Source organism: Falco rusticolus, chromosome 1 (genome assembly GCF_015220075.1).
Source record: "Falco rusticolus isolate bFalRus1 chromosome 1, bFalRus1.pri, whole genome shotgun sequence".
In the NCBI taxonomy this organism is placed as follows: domain Eukaryota; kingdom Metazoa; phylum Chordata; class Aves; order Falconiformes; family Falconidae; genus Falco; species Falco rusticolus.
In genome coordinates this window covers 89,507,082-89,520,511 of record NC_051187.1, presented here as the reverse complement: position 1 = coordinate 89,520,511, position 13,430 = coordinate 89,507,082, and the positions used below count along the sequence as shown (strand labels likewise).

General features: G+C 44.4%; 1 protein-coding gene across 3 annotated transcripts in view; it reads left to right on the top strand.

Annotated features, from left to right (window-relative positions):
- The window catches only part of LOC119148860 (meiosis 1 associated protein), a 36,598-nt gene that overhangs the window by 16,677 nt on the left and 6,491 nt on the right, over nt 1-13,430 (top strand). For 2 of the 3 annotated variants that reach the window (XM_037389482.1, XM_037389474.1), the window contains exons 4-5: nt 2,694-2,871; nt 11,964-12,242. In XM_037389482.1, the coding sequence (XP_037245379.1) occupies nt 2,694-2,871; nt 11,964-12,242 (457 nt within the window). The remainder of the gene's footprint in view (nt 1-2,693; nt 2,872-11,963; nt 12,243-13,430) is intronic. The other variant, XM_037389493.1, reaches the window with a different exon arrangement.

Below are 13,430 nucleotides of genomic sequence, written 5' to 3'. Positions count from 1 at the left end.
CCAGCACGTGCTAGTGTGACTCAAGTGGTGAAAAGGATAAATTGGAGGTGATAGGCTACAGGTGTAATGCAGCTATGGTTTTGGTGAAATAAAGGTGCATCAGCATAGCAAATGCTCTGTCTATAGCACTGCAAAAGGTAATTATATATTTTAGACAGTTCAGCTACCCGCAGTTCAAGAACAGTCCCTCTTAGCCTTTTTCATTAGTTCCTAAAAGGAGCCCATAATAATTTCTTCATTCCCAGTAACTCAGGGGCAGACACTAGGTCTGAGTTTGGTTGGAGAGGTATACTTCATTAGGGAAAACGGGCTTGATCTGACATCAGCAAGGCTGCCACAGGTCCGTGCCCCCAGGCCCAACCAGCTGTGAGGCTGAGAATGTATTCCCAGCAGGCAGATGCATACAGGGCATATGTATATAACACATATATACATGCGTGCTGGTCACACAGGTCACAGATAACACACTCTGAGCAGTCACACAGACACGCACTGCACCATTGGCTTCAGCCTGCTCCTCTCTCTGGCTGAGCAGGATGGAGATCCACTACCTGTTATATATATATATATACACACAGAGCTCTGTCTCCCTATGTACAGCATGGATGCCTCCAGCAGCTGGGCTCAGACACAGTCTGCCCAGTGGCTGCTCCTGGATCCCCGTCTGCCCAGAGGCTGGCATCTGGGCATCCCCGTCCCCAAGGCTGCAGCCCCACTCCAGCCGCAGCTGCCAGGACTCCCCTGGTCCCTCTGAGGGCCAGCTACTCCACGGTCTCACCCTCAGAGACCCCCGTGCTCCCAGGCCGTTTGCCTGTTCCCCAGCTGGCCCACGCTGAGCTTGGCTAGCGATGGCGGGCTCACTCGCCCTTGCTCCAGCCGCTGCCCCGCAGCCACACGGGCCCCTGCCCCGCAGCTCCAGCCGCTGTGCTGAGACACCCCCACACCCCCCACGCACAGCGGGGAGCCCTGCCCCGGCACAGGGCTGGGAAGGGGGTTGGGAAGGAGCTGGGATGGGCTGTGGCCATCGGGGCCGGGCCTGGCCGGGTGGGCGGACTGACCAGCCAACTGTTCACACGGGAACCGGCTGCTCGTAGACCCTCACCCCTCAATTTCCCCATGTAGTTCCTTCCCAGACCACCCACCTCCATCCCTGTGGCCACTTGGGTTCCTCCCCTAAACATCCCGCCATAAGCCCTGTGCAATCCCAAACCGCTCTTCCCCTGCATCCTGTAGGTGTCCCCTGCCCCTGGGTGGCAACCCCCACCCCCCACCCCCACCCTGGTCGGAAGGGCGTTTGACTCTCCCTGGTGGCCCTCACACCTGGAGAGGGGCTCTCTGGGGACAGCCCAGGCCATGGCCCCCAGGTGCCCTCCCTCCAAGCCCCTGATGTGGTTGCCCGGTGCCCCTCGGGGCTGGGGCAGGGGGGCTGTGGTGGGCTGAGGGCACTGGCCGGGACAGGGCATTATCCGGGCTCTTCTGCCTGTCTCTGCATCTCTGCTCTCCTTTGGGGGTGTGCAGGTGAGCTTCCATCACATAGCCTAAAGGTGCCTGTGAAATTAAGGTATAGTAGTATAGGAAATGCTCTCTATAGCTGTGTAAAAAAGATAATAGCATCTTCAGATGGTGCTGCCCCCCCCCCCAGCCCCGCTCCCCATCAAGAACAGTTTGTGTTACCCGTGTTTGTCAGTTCATAAAGGAGATCACAATTACTGCTTCATCCCCAGTACCTCATAGATAAACACTAAGAATAGATCTGGATGGAGAAGGTATACTCCATGCCCACTGCACTCCTTCCACCACCCCCTCAAAAGCCCCCATCCCTAACCCCTGAGCTGGCACTCTGTTGGCATTGTTAATATCTTTGTAGTGGAACTCATTTGTGAAGGCCTACTATTAAGTTTCCCCACATACTCCCTACAGGACACTTGTTAGGAGCCTTACCTAAAGTGCACCTTGTCCTTCATTTCGGGTTATTAACTAGTCCTTCAGAGCAATGCGCAGGTGTACCGAGAAGACTCAGTACTTCACCATTCACCAAGTATCAGGGCAAGGTCAAAACTTGAAAGTTTCTCACCTAACTACCCTCTCAGGGTAGCAGCTGGTGTCAGACCTGCCTGGCATGTTTCTAGAAACTGTTGCTGATTGTCAGTAATGAAGAAACTCTTTGCAGTCACTCACTCAGCATTACATCAAAACCAGGAGGTGGGAGTCACATCTACCATTGCTCTCTTAATAAACACCTTTATGGTAGACTATATACTCCTTTTAAGAAAAAGGCAATTCCCATTCAGCCTTCAGGTAAGGCCACATTTAGTCTGCTTGAACTACAGTTGATGCAGGGATGGGAAGCCCCGGGCACAGTCTCTCCTACGCACACAGCCCCACTAGCCCCCAGTGCTAAGCACAAACCACAGCAGCTGTGGATCGTTCCATCTTCTTCCAGCAGCGGCACAGAGTCCGTTGGTGTTCCTGCAGCAAACCTCTCAATCATTTTGTATTGGCTTAAATGCAAGCCAAAGCTCAAAAAAAAAAAATGCTTTCAGATCTGCTTTTGAATTGATGAGATAACTTTAGGGAGATTTCTCTCCTCTCTCCGTAGTGGGACTTGGCTATTCAAACAGACCGGGCACCGTGACCTGTCAAGAGGGGGTTAGGGTAGAGGCAGCTGTTGCACACTCTGATTTGTGTTTCAGATCACAATTTTGACTAGCCAGTCCAGCAAAGAAATGGTAAAGCAGCTGGAAAAGAAGTTAAAAGAAATAGACCTTGTGAGTTTACGAAGAATACAGGTCATTGAGGTTTTGAAGAGAGACTTTCTGGAGCCTGAGGATGCGGAACAGTGCATGCCAGCAGAAGAGCCCAGCAGCAATGGTGAGTGTAAGACAGACAGGCTGCTCAGGGAAGTTACTGCATAGAAAAACAGAGTTGATGGAGGTAACACACTCTCAGACACACATATACTGCTGAACATCACCCTGGGCAATTGACAGGCTGATCAAAAGGTCCTCAGTGCAGGCAGAGGCAACCAGAATCCTTGAAGCAGGTAGATGGGGGAGAGGGAAGGAGAGGCAGGCAGAGGGAAAGAGGAGAGGCAGGCAGGCCATTTACAGTTTCAATGATCCCACAGAGATAACCCCCCTCCTCAACTCAGGATGTCCTTTTACAAGATGCTTGATTTCTAGGCAGTTGTTTGCCTTTAGTCCCAGACCATATATTGCACAGTGCTAGGAAGACTTACTTTCTCAGACCAAGCCAGGTACTTTGTTGATTAGCTGGTTTTTTGTCTCTGATATCATTCATTGCTTAGCTGCTGCTTCTTTTCCCAATTCTTAGGGCAGTTTTCCTTGAGCTCTTAAGATTGTGCTTCAGTAACCATTAGCTGCATATTAGCAAGTTCTTTATAGCCCTAGAGCCTCTGTTTTCCAATCCAGGTCTCCATTTAAAGGCCTTTACTGCTGACACTTCAACTGCCCATCAACAAGACAACCTGGTACAAAGCTCTGGTTCACGCAGCAAGTTCTCACAATGAGTTAATAGCAAGCTTAAAAACCTGAGTCCTGCTACCTTGCAAAGTTAGTGTGAGACCTGTTAATAGCAATGACAATATTGTTTTTACTGAGTGACAAGCAACGTTGGATGTTGTTGCCTTGCCTGCCTTTAGCTGTTCTTTCTAGTTGCAGTAGCAAGCTTCTGGTCAAATGGTAGAGTAGGGGCTGGGAATGTTTAGGTGGATCGCAGAATCCCTTTTGCCCTGTCCCTCACACACCTGGCTGCATGCTTCATTAGTGAAAGAGCAAGTATGCCTCAGGCCCTGAATATTATTTTTCCTGACAGTTCTCAGCAGCGACAATTTAAGATGTAGTAATGAGAAATTCAGAAACGGAAATTCCTGTTAGCTCCTGGTTTTGAGCCTTTTTGTTTCAAAGCAAAAGGTGCTGAGCAGACTGTAAATAAACTGGCCAGATGGTGATCAAAAGTCGAGTACCACAGCCATTCAGTGGTGGAAGCCTGTACATTGCAGTGCTGCTGTAACTGCAACTTTCATTTCTGTATTTCGTTTTACCTGACTTTCCAATCTGCTCAGTTATTTCAGCTCTTTCTTGAGGCTGGTAAAATGAATAACTAAACAGCAAGAATTTATGCAGGTTTTCTCCCATCTGCAGCACAGCACTGACTCGGTGTGTCTTGCTGCAGACACTGGCTGCTCTCCCTGCTGCCTCCCATCCCACTCATCTGGTGGCAGACCAAAGCAAACACCAAATTGTATCATCAAGCACTTAGAGGTATGTCAACCCTTTTACTAACCATTAAAAGCTTCCTGCCCTGAAGGGGCAGTCTCCCTCAGTGAGATATATCTGGTTATTCTGGACTCTGAAAACAGAGGCCTCAAGGAGAGTTGCCATCTCTGCAGGTAAAACTGCTTGGCCAGAGGAAGGGAGCGTCTTCTCTTTCTGACCAGCACCCTTACCATTAACACTGGGAACAGTGAGTCCTGAGGAGGAGAATCAAGCTTCTTGCACTCTGATGTGATTTTAGAATTAATTTAATATGCCAAAACCAAGTTTGGGGTTGTTACAAAAACTGTGGAAGGAACCTCAGCTCCAAGGCTGAGGTACTCTTTTAAAAAAGCACCAATCTTGTCCATATGGGAAGAGGGCAGTCTTTTGGGTGGCTACAAGGGCTGGCTTCTTGGGTGAGGAGGAGTATTGTCAGGACTTTGCATTGAGCTGGTGCTGCACAGAACCCTGTGGGGAAGCCTTGGAAAACCAGACACCACAGAACAGGGGATGTTGTGTCCCTCTTGGTCACAAGACTGCTTCAGAGCATGCTAAACCCCACTATATTGTTTTTAAAAATGAAGTTGTGTAGTCCTTTCACCCAGTAGATGAAATGAAAACATAAATAAGGACATAAAAGCCATTGAAAGTTCAGATTATGAGTTTCTGTTTTTCTGAGTCTTCTATTTATTTGCTCTCCAAGAGGAGCACGACGGAATGGATAGCCCAAATAATTTACAAAGGGAGCCCAACTGACTTATGAAGAGGATTTTTCACCAGTTGGAGCACCTTTCCTCTGTTTCTGCAACAAAAATTCACTGTATTAGAAAAAAAATACAGTAAAGAACACTGAAGTTGCAAGATCCAGCATGCAGGAAGTGTAAGAATTAGTGCTGTGTTTGACTGCAGCCCGTCCCCCACTACAGAACAAACATTGTGATGCAGCACTTAATTATGAGATTCATCCCACTGTGGATATTTCTTCCATTAGTTTGTTTAGTGGCTGTTTGAAGCTACTTACATTTTTAATATCCAGAGCATTGCTGTGACATTGCATCCTGAATTTATATTTGTAGCACAATGAAAAATCGTCTGTTTTTAAATCCTCTGCCTGAAAAATTCATTTTGTGCCATCTCCATCTCAGCTTATTGGAAGCAAATGACAGCTTCCAATTTACTTTTTCCATTATTATTATATATAGCTCTATCACAGAGCTCAGAGACCTTAAAATGTTGTGAATCTGATTAGCCTGAAAAATTTTAATCTGTTTGCAATGGCTTAGGTAAATTGTTCTCAAAATTTCTTCTGACCTGCTCTAGGGCTTTAATGTTAGATTGCTAGTCTGAGCTCTTTTCTTGGTTGGTCCTATTCTCCACTTTTTGAGGTTTTAACAGTTAGAAGCCTCCATGTGTACCAATGGGAGTGGAAATATTTCCTGACTGGGTTTCATGAAAAGTCTTTGTACCATTGTAGGTTTCTGTCTCTTTGCTGTTCCAGCTGCTGGACCTCATGTCTGCTTTGTAAGGACCCGTTAGCTGTGTCCTGCTAGCCAAACTTCCTCGAAGTTCTTTCATCTCACTGTCCCAGATTTTCAGAAGGGATGGTTTAAATCTGGTCCCCAAATCAGGAACTGTCCTGCCCAATGCACCTTTTGACCAGACCACACATTGATTTTTTTCATCCAGCTGTGCTGGGTATTACTTTCAAAACAGCCTTCCTGTCGGGCAGGAGTGCTGGTGGGAGGCAGCTGTTACTGGCATCTCTCCCCTTTCTCTTGGATGGACGTTTCTTGTGTGTGAAGGGGCTGAGCACCTCCGTATCTGGCTTCTGACATTCTGCTTCTCCAGAACCCTCTGTTAAAACATACTTAAAATCAATGCTTTGTTTCTCTCCTGACTTAATATCCATGACTCCTCATTTCAAGAAGGAGAGCACGAACATGTTTTCCTAGATCTACCTGTCTTTCATAAATGCATCCACCGTCTATCTGTAATGACCAACCTGGACCTTGGGTAGACCAGAATGGTCTGTTTGGTGTTTCACCTTTCTTTCCCAGTTAGATTGGATGCATTAATCTTTTCTTTTTTACAGACTGCATGTCATATTTCCTCTGGGAGATAACTCTCTTGGCCATTACTGGAGTAATGGATTTTTGTTCTGTCTTGTAAATACTGATGGACATTAAGAATGCAACTGAATTTTACTGCCTTCATAACATGGGTATACAGTTTTATTAGATTTCTGAATCAAGCCCCCGGTTTCTGCAGAATCGAGAACCTTTAGAAAGGCATCTAGTTTTAAGGTAAAGAAATAAGGTGGAGAAGTCTGTTACAGATCAGCAGCAGCCACCCATTAGCATGAATGCCAAGTCTGGAAGCAATAGAAATGTGGACTGACTCTTAACAATGAGGAGCTGTAGCTCATGATTATTACTAGATTATTTTTTTTCACCCAAGGACCCAAGTTTTGTTACTGGCAGACTCCTTGAAAGGAAAGTAACAGATAATTACTCAGGTGTAACATCAGTGCAGTCAGGCAGTTCTTTTGCATGCAACAGTAGCGCTGAGTTTTATCCTCTCCAAACCTCAAAAACAAGTTTGTCATTTCTTTCACTATGTGTGGTTACACTATTTAAGGTGACATGAAAGTGAAATTTTAAGCACAGTTTGCAAAAATGTTTACAATATGGGTTAGGTAGTGGTGAACATCATATGAGTATTTAAACCAAACTATTAATTTAGTGACCTTCAAAATGGCACAGACTAAATATATTAAGGGGGGGGAAAAAGAAAAAACTTACTGGAAATCCCATGCAGGTTGTGGGATTTCCAAGAATGGCAGTTGCTGAAACATGGCATGAGTGAATAGGAAACAAAGCTTTGTCTTTATTACATTTTAATAGCACACAGCATACCTCTTCTAAATGACATTTTGAAAAGCATCACAAAAACTTGCTTTCAAAATGGAAGAAGCATCACAGCAGCTTCCTACATGAACTGAAAACATTTACTGGACAATCTGCTTCACGAAAGAAACTTGCAACAGCTAACAAAATTGTTTCAGTAAATATAGCAAGAGATGTTGTATTGCTTGAGAACTACTGCCGTGGTGTGATAGGGAAAAACAGTCCCACGCTCTCTGATGCTTATAACACAGTTGTTGTTTTAAGACTTTGATAACAAAACTGAGATTATTGAACATATATACCTGTATATAAAAGCAGGAAAACACAGGAAAACAGTTAAATTAAGGATTAAGAAGTTGGGAACTGTGATTCTATGATTGTATGTTTAGATCTTCTGTGATCTTCTAAACATAGAAAATCACTGGAATAAATGCAATTTTTTTTCCCTTTTTTATATATAAGGGTGTTTGGAAGCTCTGAGACTTGGTTAACAATTATGTTTTGGTATTCAGGGCATACTGGAATAAAAGAAGTTGGCAAAATTTCCAGGAGCAACTAAAACTATAATTTCGTGTACTGTACGAGCCGTTGTTATTGAAAGAAACAGTATTACCTACCTCCCCTCCATTCCATTCTTCCATCAAAACTGTTCGATATCAGGAAACAGGTCTGGGCTCACGCTGCCATGGGAAAAGAAACAGTGAGCCTGTTTTCACTTAACTTGCAAATCTGTGCTGTAGGGTCTGTCATCTCTTTTTGTCTTTAAAGAAATCCTGTCGATCTGCTTGATCGACATCAAACCTGTGTTGAGATAACAGCTGTTGGAATTAAATACTTAGCTTTTCTCCATCCTCCTGCCCCAACCCTCTAAGGAATTTTGGAAGTGAAATTTAGGCACATAAGACAAATTCTTAGTGAACGTGAGGAAAACACAGAGTTTGGGGCACGTTTGTGCAGTCGTTCCCTGTCTGTGAAGCAGTTACCTTTGGCAAATGTCATACACAGAAACAGCCTTGTGTAAACTGGGCTTGTTAACTATCTGGTCCAGGCTACAGGTTTCCATTTATGCAAGAAAAAGATACCTATAGTGTTGAATATGCTGCTGAGCGTCATGTTCAAGACACACACTCACATTGGGGAAGGCACAAACAGTCTGGGGGTTTAGACATTAGGGAGGCAGCAGCTGTGACACTTGGCTCAGGCTTTCAGTGGGACGTCACTTGATTATCTTGCCAGATAAAATGGACTTGTATTTCATGATTTCCAGACACTTTAATGGAGAATTCTGTGAGAAGCTTGCTTTCTCTTCTTAGACCTCTATGGAGTATATGGTATTACCCTGTTTCTTTCTTTTGGATCTTCTGTTGGACTGCAAGACCTTCAAGGTTCAGGTATCTCGTTGCCTTGCTTGTACTGCAGCTACTGCAGTGAGACCCTAATCCATTGCCAGGGTGCTGCACTGTGAATTAATGTTATCTGTGTTATTTTACTGCCACATAGTACTAGACTATGAAGTGCTTCTTCCAATGCCAGGAAGATGCAGAGATGCAAAATCTGCATCCTGAGAAAGCACATGATTTTTCAGCTCACCCAGAAAATTTCCTCTCTCTTTTACCATGGGGAGGGGGAACCCTGTAAAACATTCAATTACAATTTTGTGTGGTACTGAAAGAAGGAAGGCAGGATCAGGATATCCTCTCATAGGCTCATTTCCAGGTTAATGCAGCTAGAAAAGACTCCAATATTTTGAAGCCTCGCAGCTGGCAAGTCTGACAATATCTTTGAACGTACTAAGACCAGCCTGCCATGAATGAAAAGTGCTTGCTGTTTTCTTCACAAGAGCAGCCTCCCTGGGAGAGTGCATTTCCAGACAAAGACCATGTGATGAGCAACAAGGATTGCTTTTTCAAAACTGTAAAGCAGCTCCTCTGTGGCACAGAGAGTAAATCTGCAGTGTTTTTTTATTGATAAAACATTAGGGCTTGCCAGACTGCAGACTGGAGCCGAGATCATGACATAAGTCCCATAAAGAGAGCACAGCATACAGCATTTGTGATGTGTGGGAATAGCGTGTGGGAGTAACTGATAAGATACAGTGGACTGGCTCTAATTGATAACATGAGAATTATTATTATCTCATTCGTGCCCCTACCCCATTACAAACACATTCAGCATTACCATACCATTTGCTAATGAAGATTTATATTTGTATGTGATATAGATACTGTCCCTATCTATTTCTGGTTTGGGAAAACACAAAACAGGCAGTGAAGATAAAGCACTAATACATTTTTTTATGCATATAATCCATCTTCTGCAAGTCTCAGGAACCTTTTTCTATATGCACTCTGCAGATTGCTGACCAATAAATGGCTCTGCATATCTGCTATCCAGGAATTTTACAACTCATTGCACAATAGGTACCAACATCCCAACCTGTTCTTCCTAAAAATGGACAGCAATGAATGCAGTGAATTTCTTTTTACAATTGCCATGTATTGCAACTTGAGATATATAAGTGGCTACGTACCTATTACAGAAGAGAAACCAAAAAACCAGGAAAACGTTTACTAAGGAAAGGACTAAAACATTTAGCAGCCCCAAAACTCTGTCTCTCAAAACACAGATAATTCCCCTTCTCACCTGTGTATAGACTGTTTTTCAAAGTAAATTACATGGATTTCCTGGTGCTTTGTCTTCTGAACTATTAATGCCATCTTCAGTGCACATCCCAGAGACAAACGTTAAGTGTAAAAAAAGCAGAGAGTGCCTCACAGCTGAAACACATCCATCATGGTCTCCAGGTGCATCAGTGCATTCTGCAGGGAAAGGAGAGCAAGACTCACAGCATCAGGGCAGGTGGCTGACAGAGGTAATAGCTCTGTTGATGAAGAGCAGTCTCCAGAGAGAAGCAGGATATTGCCTTCCACCAGAGTATCCTCCAGCATTGTTTTGTGGGGGAGAAACTTATTCCCATAAGCACCAGAGAAGGCTGGGGTAAGGAATGTGTTAAGTGTTAAGATACATTTTTAAAAGCTGCTACAAAACTGAGAGAATAATCAGTTTACTGTACAGATTTGGGAAGAACTAAAAAAAAAAAAGGAATGAAATGTCCTTGCAGCCCAGGACACTCAGACTGGATATTAAGAAGAAAAGGCTTTCAGCAGCAAGGACAGTGTGGAGGACCTCTGGTTGTAAGTAGATGTTGATTCCGCTTTGCTGCAGAGGCATGACCTACATGATCTCAGTGCCTTCTTCAAGGCTGGAAGGTGGAGGCAATAAGAAACCATGTCCTCCTGCAATGGACGTACTACAAAAAGTGTGTTTGCAAGTTGCAGCCCATTTGAAGGATTACAGTCATTATATTAGCCCTAGATTATTTGCCCTGTAGAGGGAGATTAATGAATTTCTGCCTTCCCCCCCCCCCCGTCCAGTATAGGAGCAGAAGCATAGTGACATTTTTTGCAAACTATAAATATTAATGCATAAAGAAAAGATTTCTCATTGCAGGTGGATGTAGCACTGTATTTCAGTCCCCAGCTGGCCTGGTAAACACACTGGGTGAAAAAAAGGCTGTTTCTGCTACGTATTCATCTTCTCAGAATACCTGTTTCACATCTTGGCTGTATGGTGACCCTATGAATGCTGCCAGGCTATCTGTTCCTTCTGTGCTTACAAATGGGTGTATTACATGTCTTACACATTTTTCAAATTGTTCATCACATTCTTTTTTTTTTTTTTTCACTTTTACCTATAGATTTTTTTAAATTAAATTACTTAATCTGCTAGACTTTATGCTAGCTTCTCATTTGGATGTACCTTTGAGGTATTTGGGGTGATTTGGGTTCTGGCTTTTCTGCAGGGGTTTAACCTTGTTTGTGACCTTCCTAACTCTGCTGTCCAGCCTGTGCTTCTCCATTCCTAAATGTTGTAGCTAGATCATATACATTTGCTCTGCACCTCCAACGTGGTAGCTTAAGTACTTGCTATGTCTTTGCAAACATATTGACTTTTTCCTTTTAGTTTCTTTTTAAAAAATCTCTAAATTTTATGCATTTTACTTATTTGAAATAAAATGTAATGGCCCTGGGTAGTTTTACTGTTGTATCTGCAAGGATGTTCTACTGTGGGATTGCTGTGTTACCAACCAGCACTTCCATGGTAACGTGTTGAAACACTTACTCTGTGTTGATCAGGTCCAGGACAAGTTTTGCTTCTGCTCTTCTCAGGTCTGTGACTAGCTGCTCCTTTAAGCACGTGTTGAGGGTGTTTAGTAATTTAGTCTTGCAGCCATATTGCGAAGGAACATTTATCTTTTCCATCACTACTACAAAATTTCCCTTCACTATAGCAGTTTAGTTTTGCAGTCTCTGATTTCTCATAGCATCACGTGTCCAGTGTCCCTTGTTCAGGGAAAAGGAGGAAATGGTTTAACGTTGTGAGAAGAGTCTCTGAGGCTGGTGCTAAGGTGACCACAGCACAGGATGGTTTGCATCAGTCACAACTAGTCCTCTGAAGACAGTAGTAGCCAGTCCACACACCCCTTTGATGAGAAAGGTGTTGGTGTAGCCTGTGGAGCAGCTCACCTTCCAGCAATGTCCTTTTAAGAGGGCTGGCATCACAGTGCTCTGCTGTGGTTTGCATGGTAATGGCTTCTGGAGCACTTCTTCTGTGAAAGCACTTGAGAGGCTAGGAAGGTATAGTGTAGTGGAAAATGCAAAAAGAGTGTTCTTTTCCATGGCTGAAAATATCCGTGCTTTTTCACCTTTTTTTCCTGCAGATGTTGCAATCCTGGGAATGGACATCGATGTGCAAACCATAGAGGACAACGTCATCAGCTTGGAGATGCTGTTTAAAACATGGCTACATGACTATGGCACAGAGAGAGAACACCTCCATCTCCTCCTTCCGTCAGGAGGCTTCAGCCGTGCCACTGCACCCAGGACCACCCTAAGTATTTCATTTTCTCTTCCACTCTGCAGGGAGCTCCCACATCCCACAGCCTTAAAGATTACCCAGGCCTGTCCTATGGGCATGTTCTCTCACGTCCCTCACCCAAGTAAGGTCTCTGAGTGACTCTGAAAGCTCTCTGAAGTTTCTGTTGTCTCGGGTTGAGAGGGGCTATTTGCTTAGAATACTTCTAGGTTGCTGCTATGTCCTGTGGCTGCTGATGCTATAATTTGTTTCCATTCCGCAGCCAAAATGAGCCTTGAGGTGTGTGTGAATTTAGAGCTACTTGGTCAAGGTAAAAGGGGCCTTACATACTGAGAGCCAAGGCATTCTGGCTCAGTTGTGTAGCCCTAAAAACTGTGTTCCTTGTGTTCAGTGCTAAAAGTCTGTGCCAGAGCTGCCCTTAAATAAAGGCAGTCTTACAAAGAGATTGGCTTGTATTTATATCTGTAGATATAGCGCTAAAGTAGCTAATGTTCTGGCTGGAGCTGCTAGCAGTTATAATAATGCATGGGGAAAATTTATAAGGAATATCTATTTTTTTTCCTTTACTGGTCTAAGTCCAAATCCCTGATCCATCCTCGGGTGAGCACTGAAAACACCCAACAGCTACAGCAGACATAGATGTTTCCCATAAGTTGTTAACTGCGTTGTCAGCATTGCACTGCCATGAGAATCTGCACGTGTAATTCTGGCAATTCCCTTTCCATGCCTCTCCAATACGGTACTATATCCCACTCCAGTAGGGTACTCATGCACAGCTTCCCATTGCCATTACAGCAGAAGCACACTTGTTTTCTTCTGGTGATCCACAGGCCAGTTCCAGACTGGAAGCAAGCCTCAGAGAGTTGCTGGTGGCTTCTGCAGATATGCTCCACAGCAAGCAGATCAGAAAGCCTGGTGTGACTTTTAATTTATGTAGTAGCTACCATAACAGCCTCCATACCAGCACAGGCAATTATATTTTGTTAAAGGTGGATTTTCCTTCATTGTAACGCTGAATTTCATACCTAATGCATTGTCTTATTATAGCTAGCAAGACCAAGTTACACTGCAGTCACGTTTTTTCACTCAAGAAATGTGTAGAAGGCCAGAGAAATTGTATGCAGCTATATTTCATGTTATACCAGAGCTGGTGTCAGTGGCGTGCAGGGTTTCTACACAAACACAGGTAGAACAGCTGCCCAGAAATGTGTGACCCTGAACCCAGTGTGGCATTGGGAAATGAGCTGCTGCTCCCTCTACAGCTGCAGCTGGCCGCTGGTTGCCAAGACTGGAACTTGCCTGCCCAGTTACC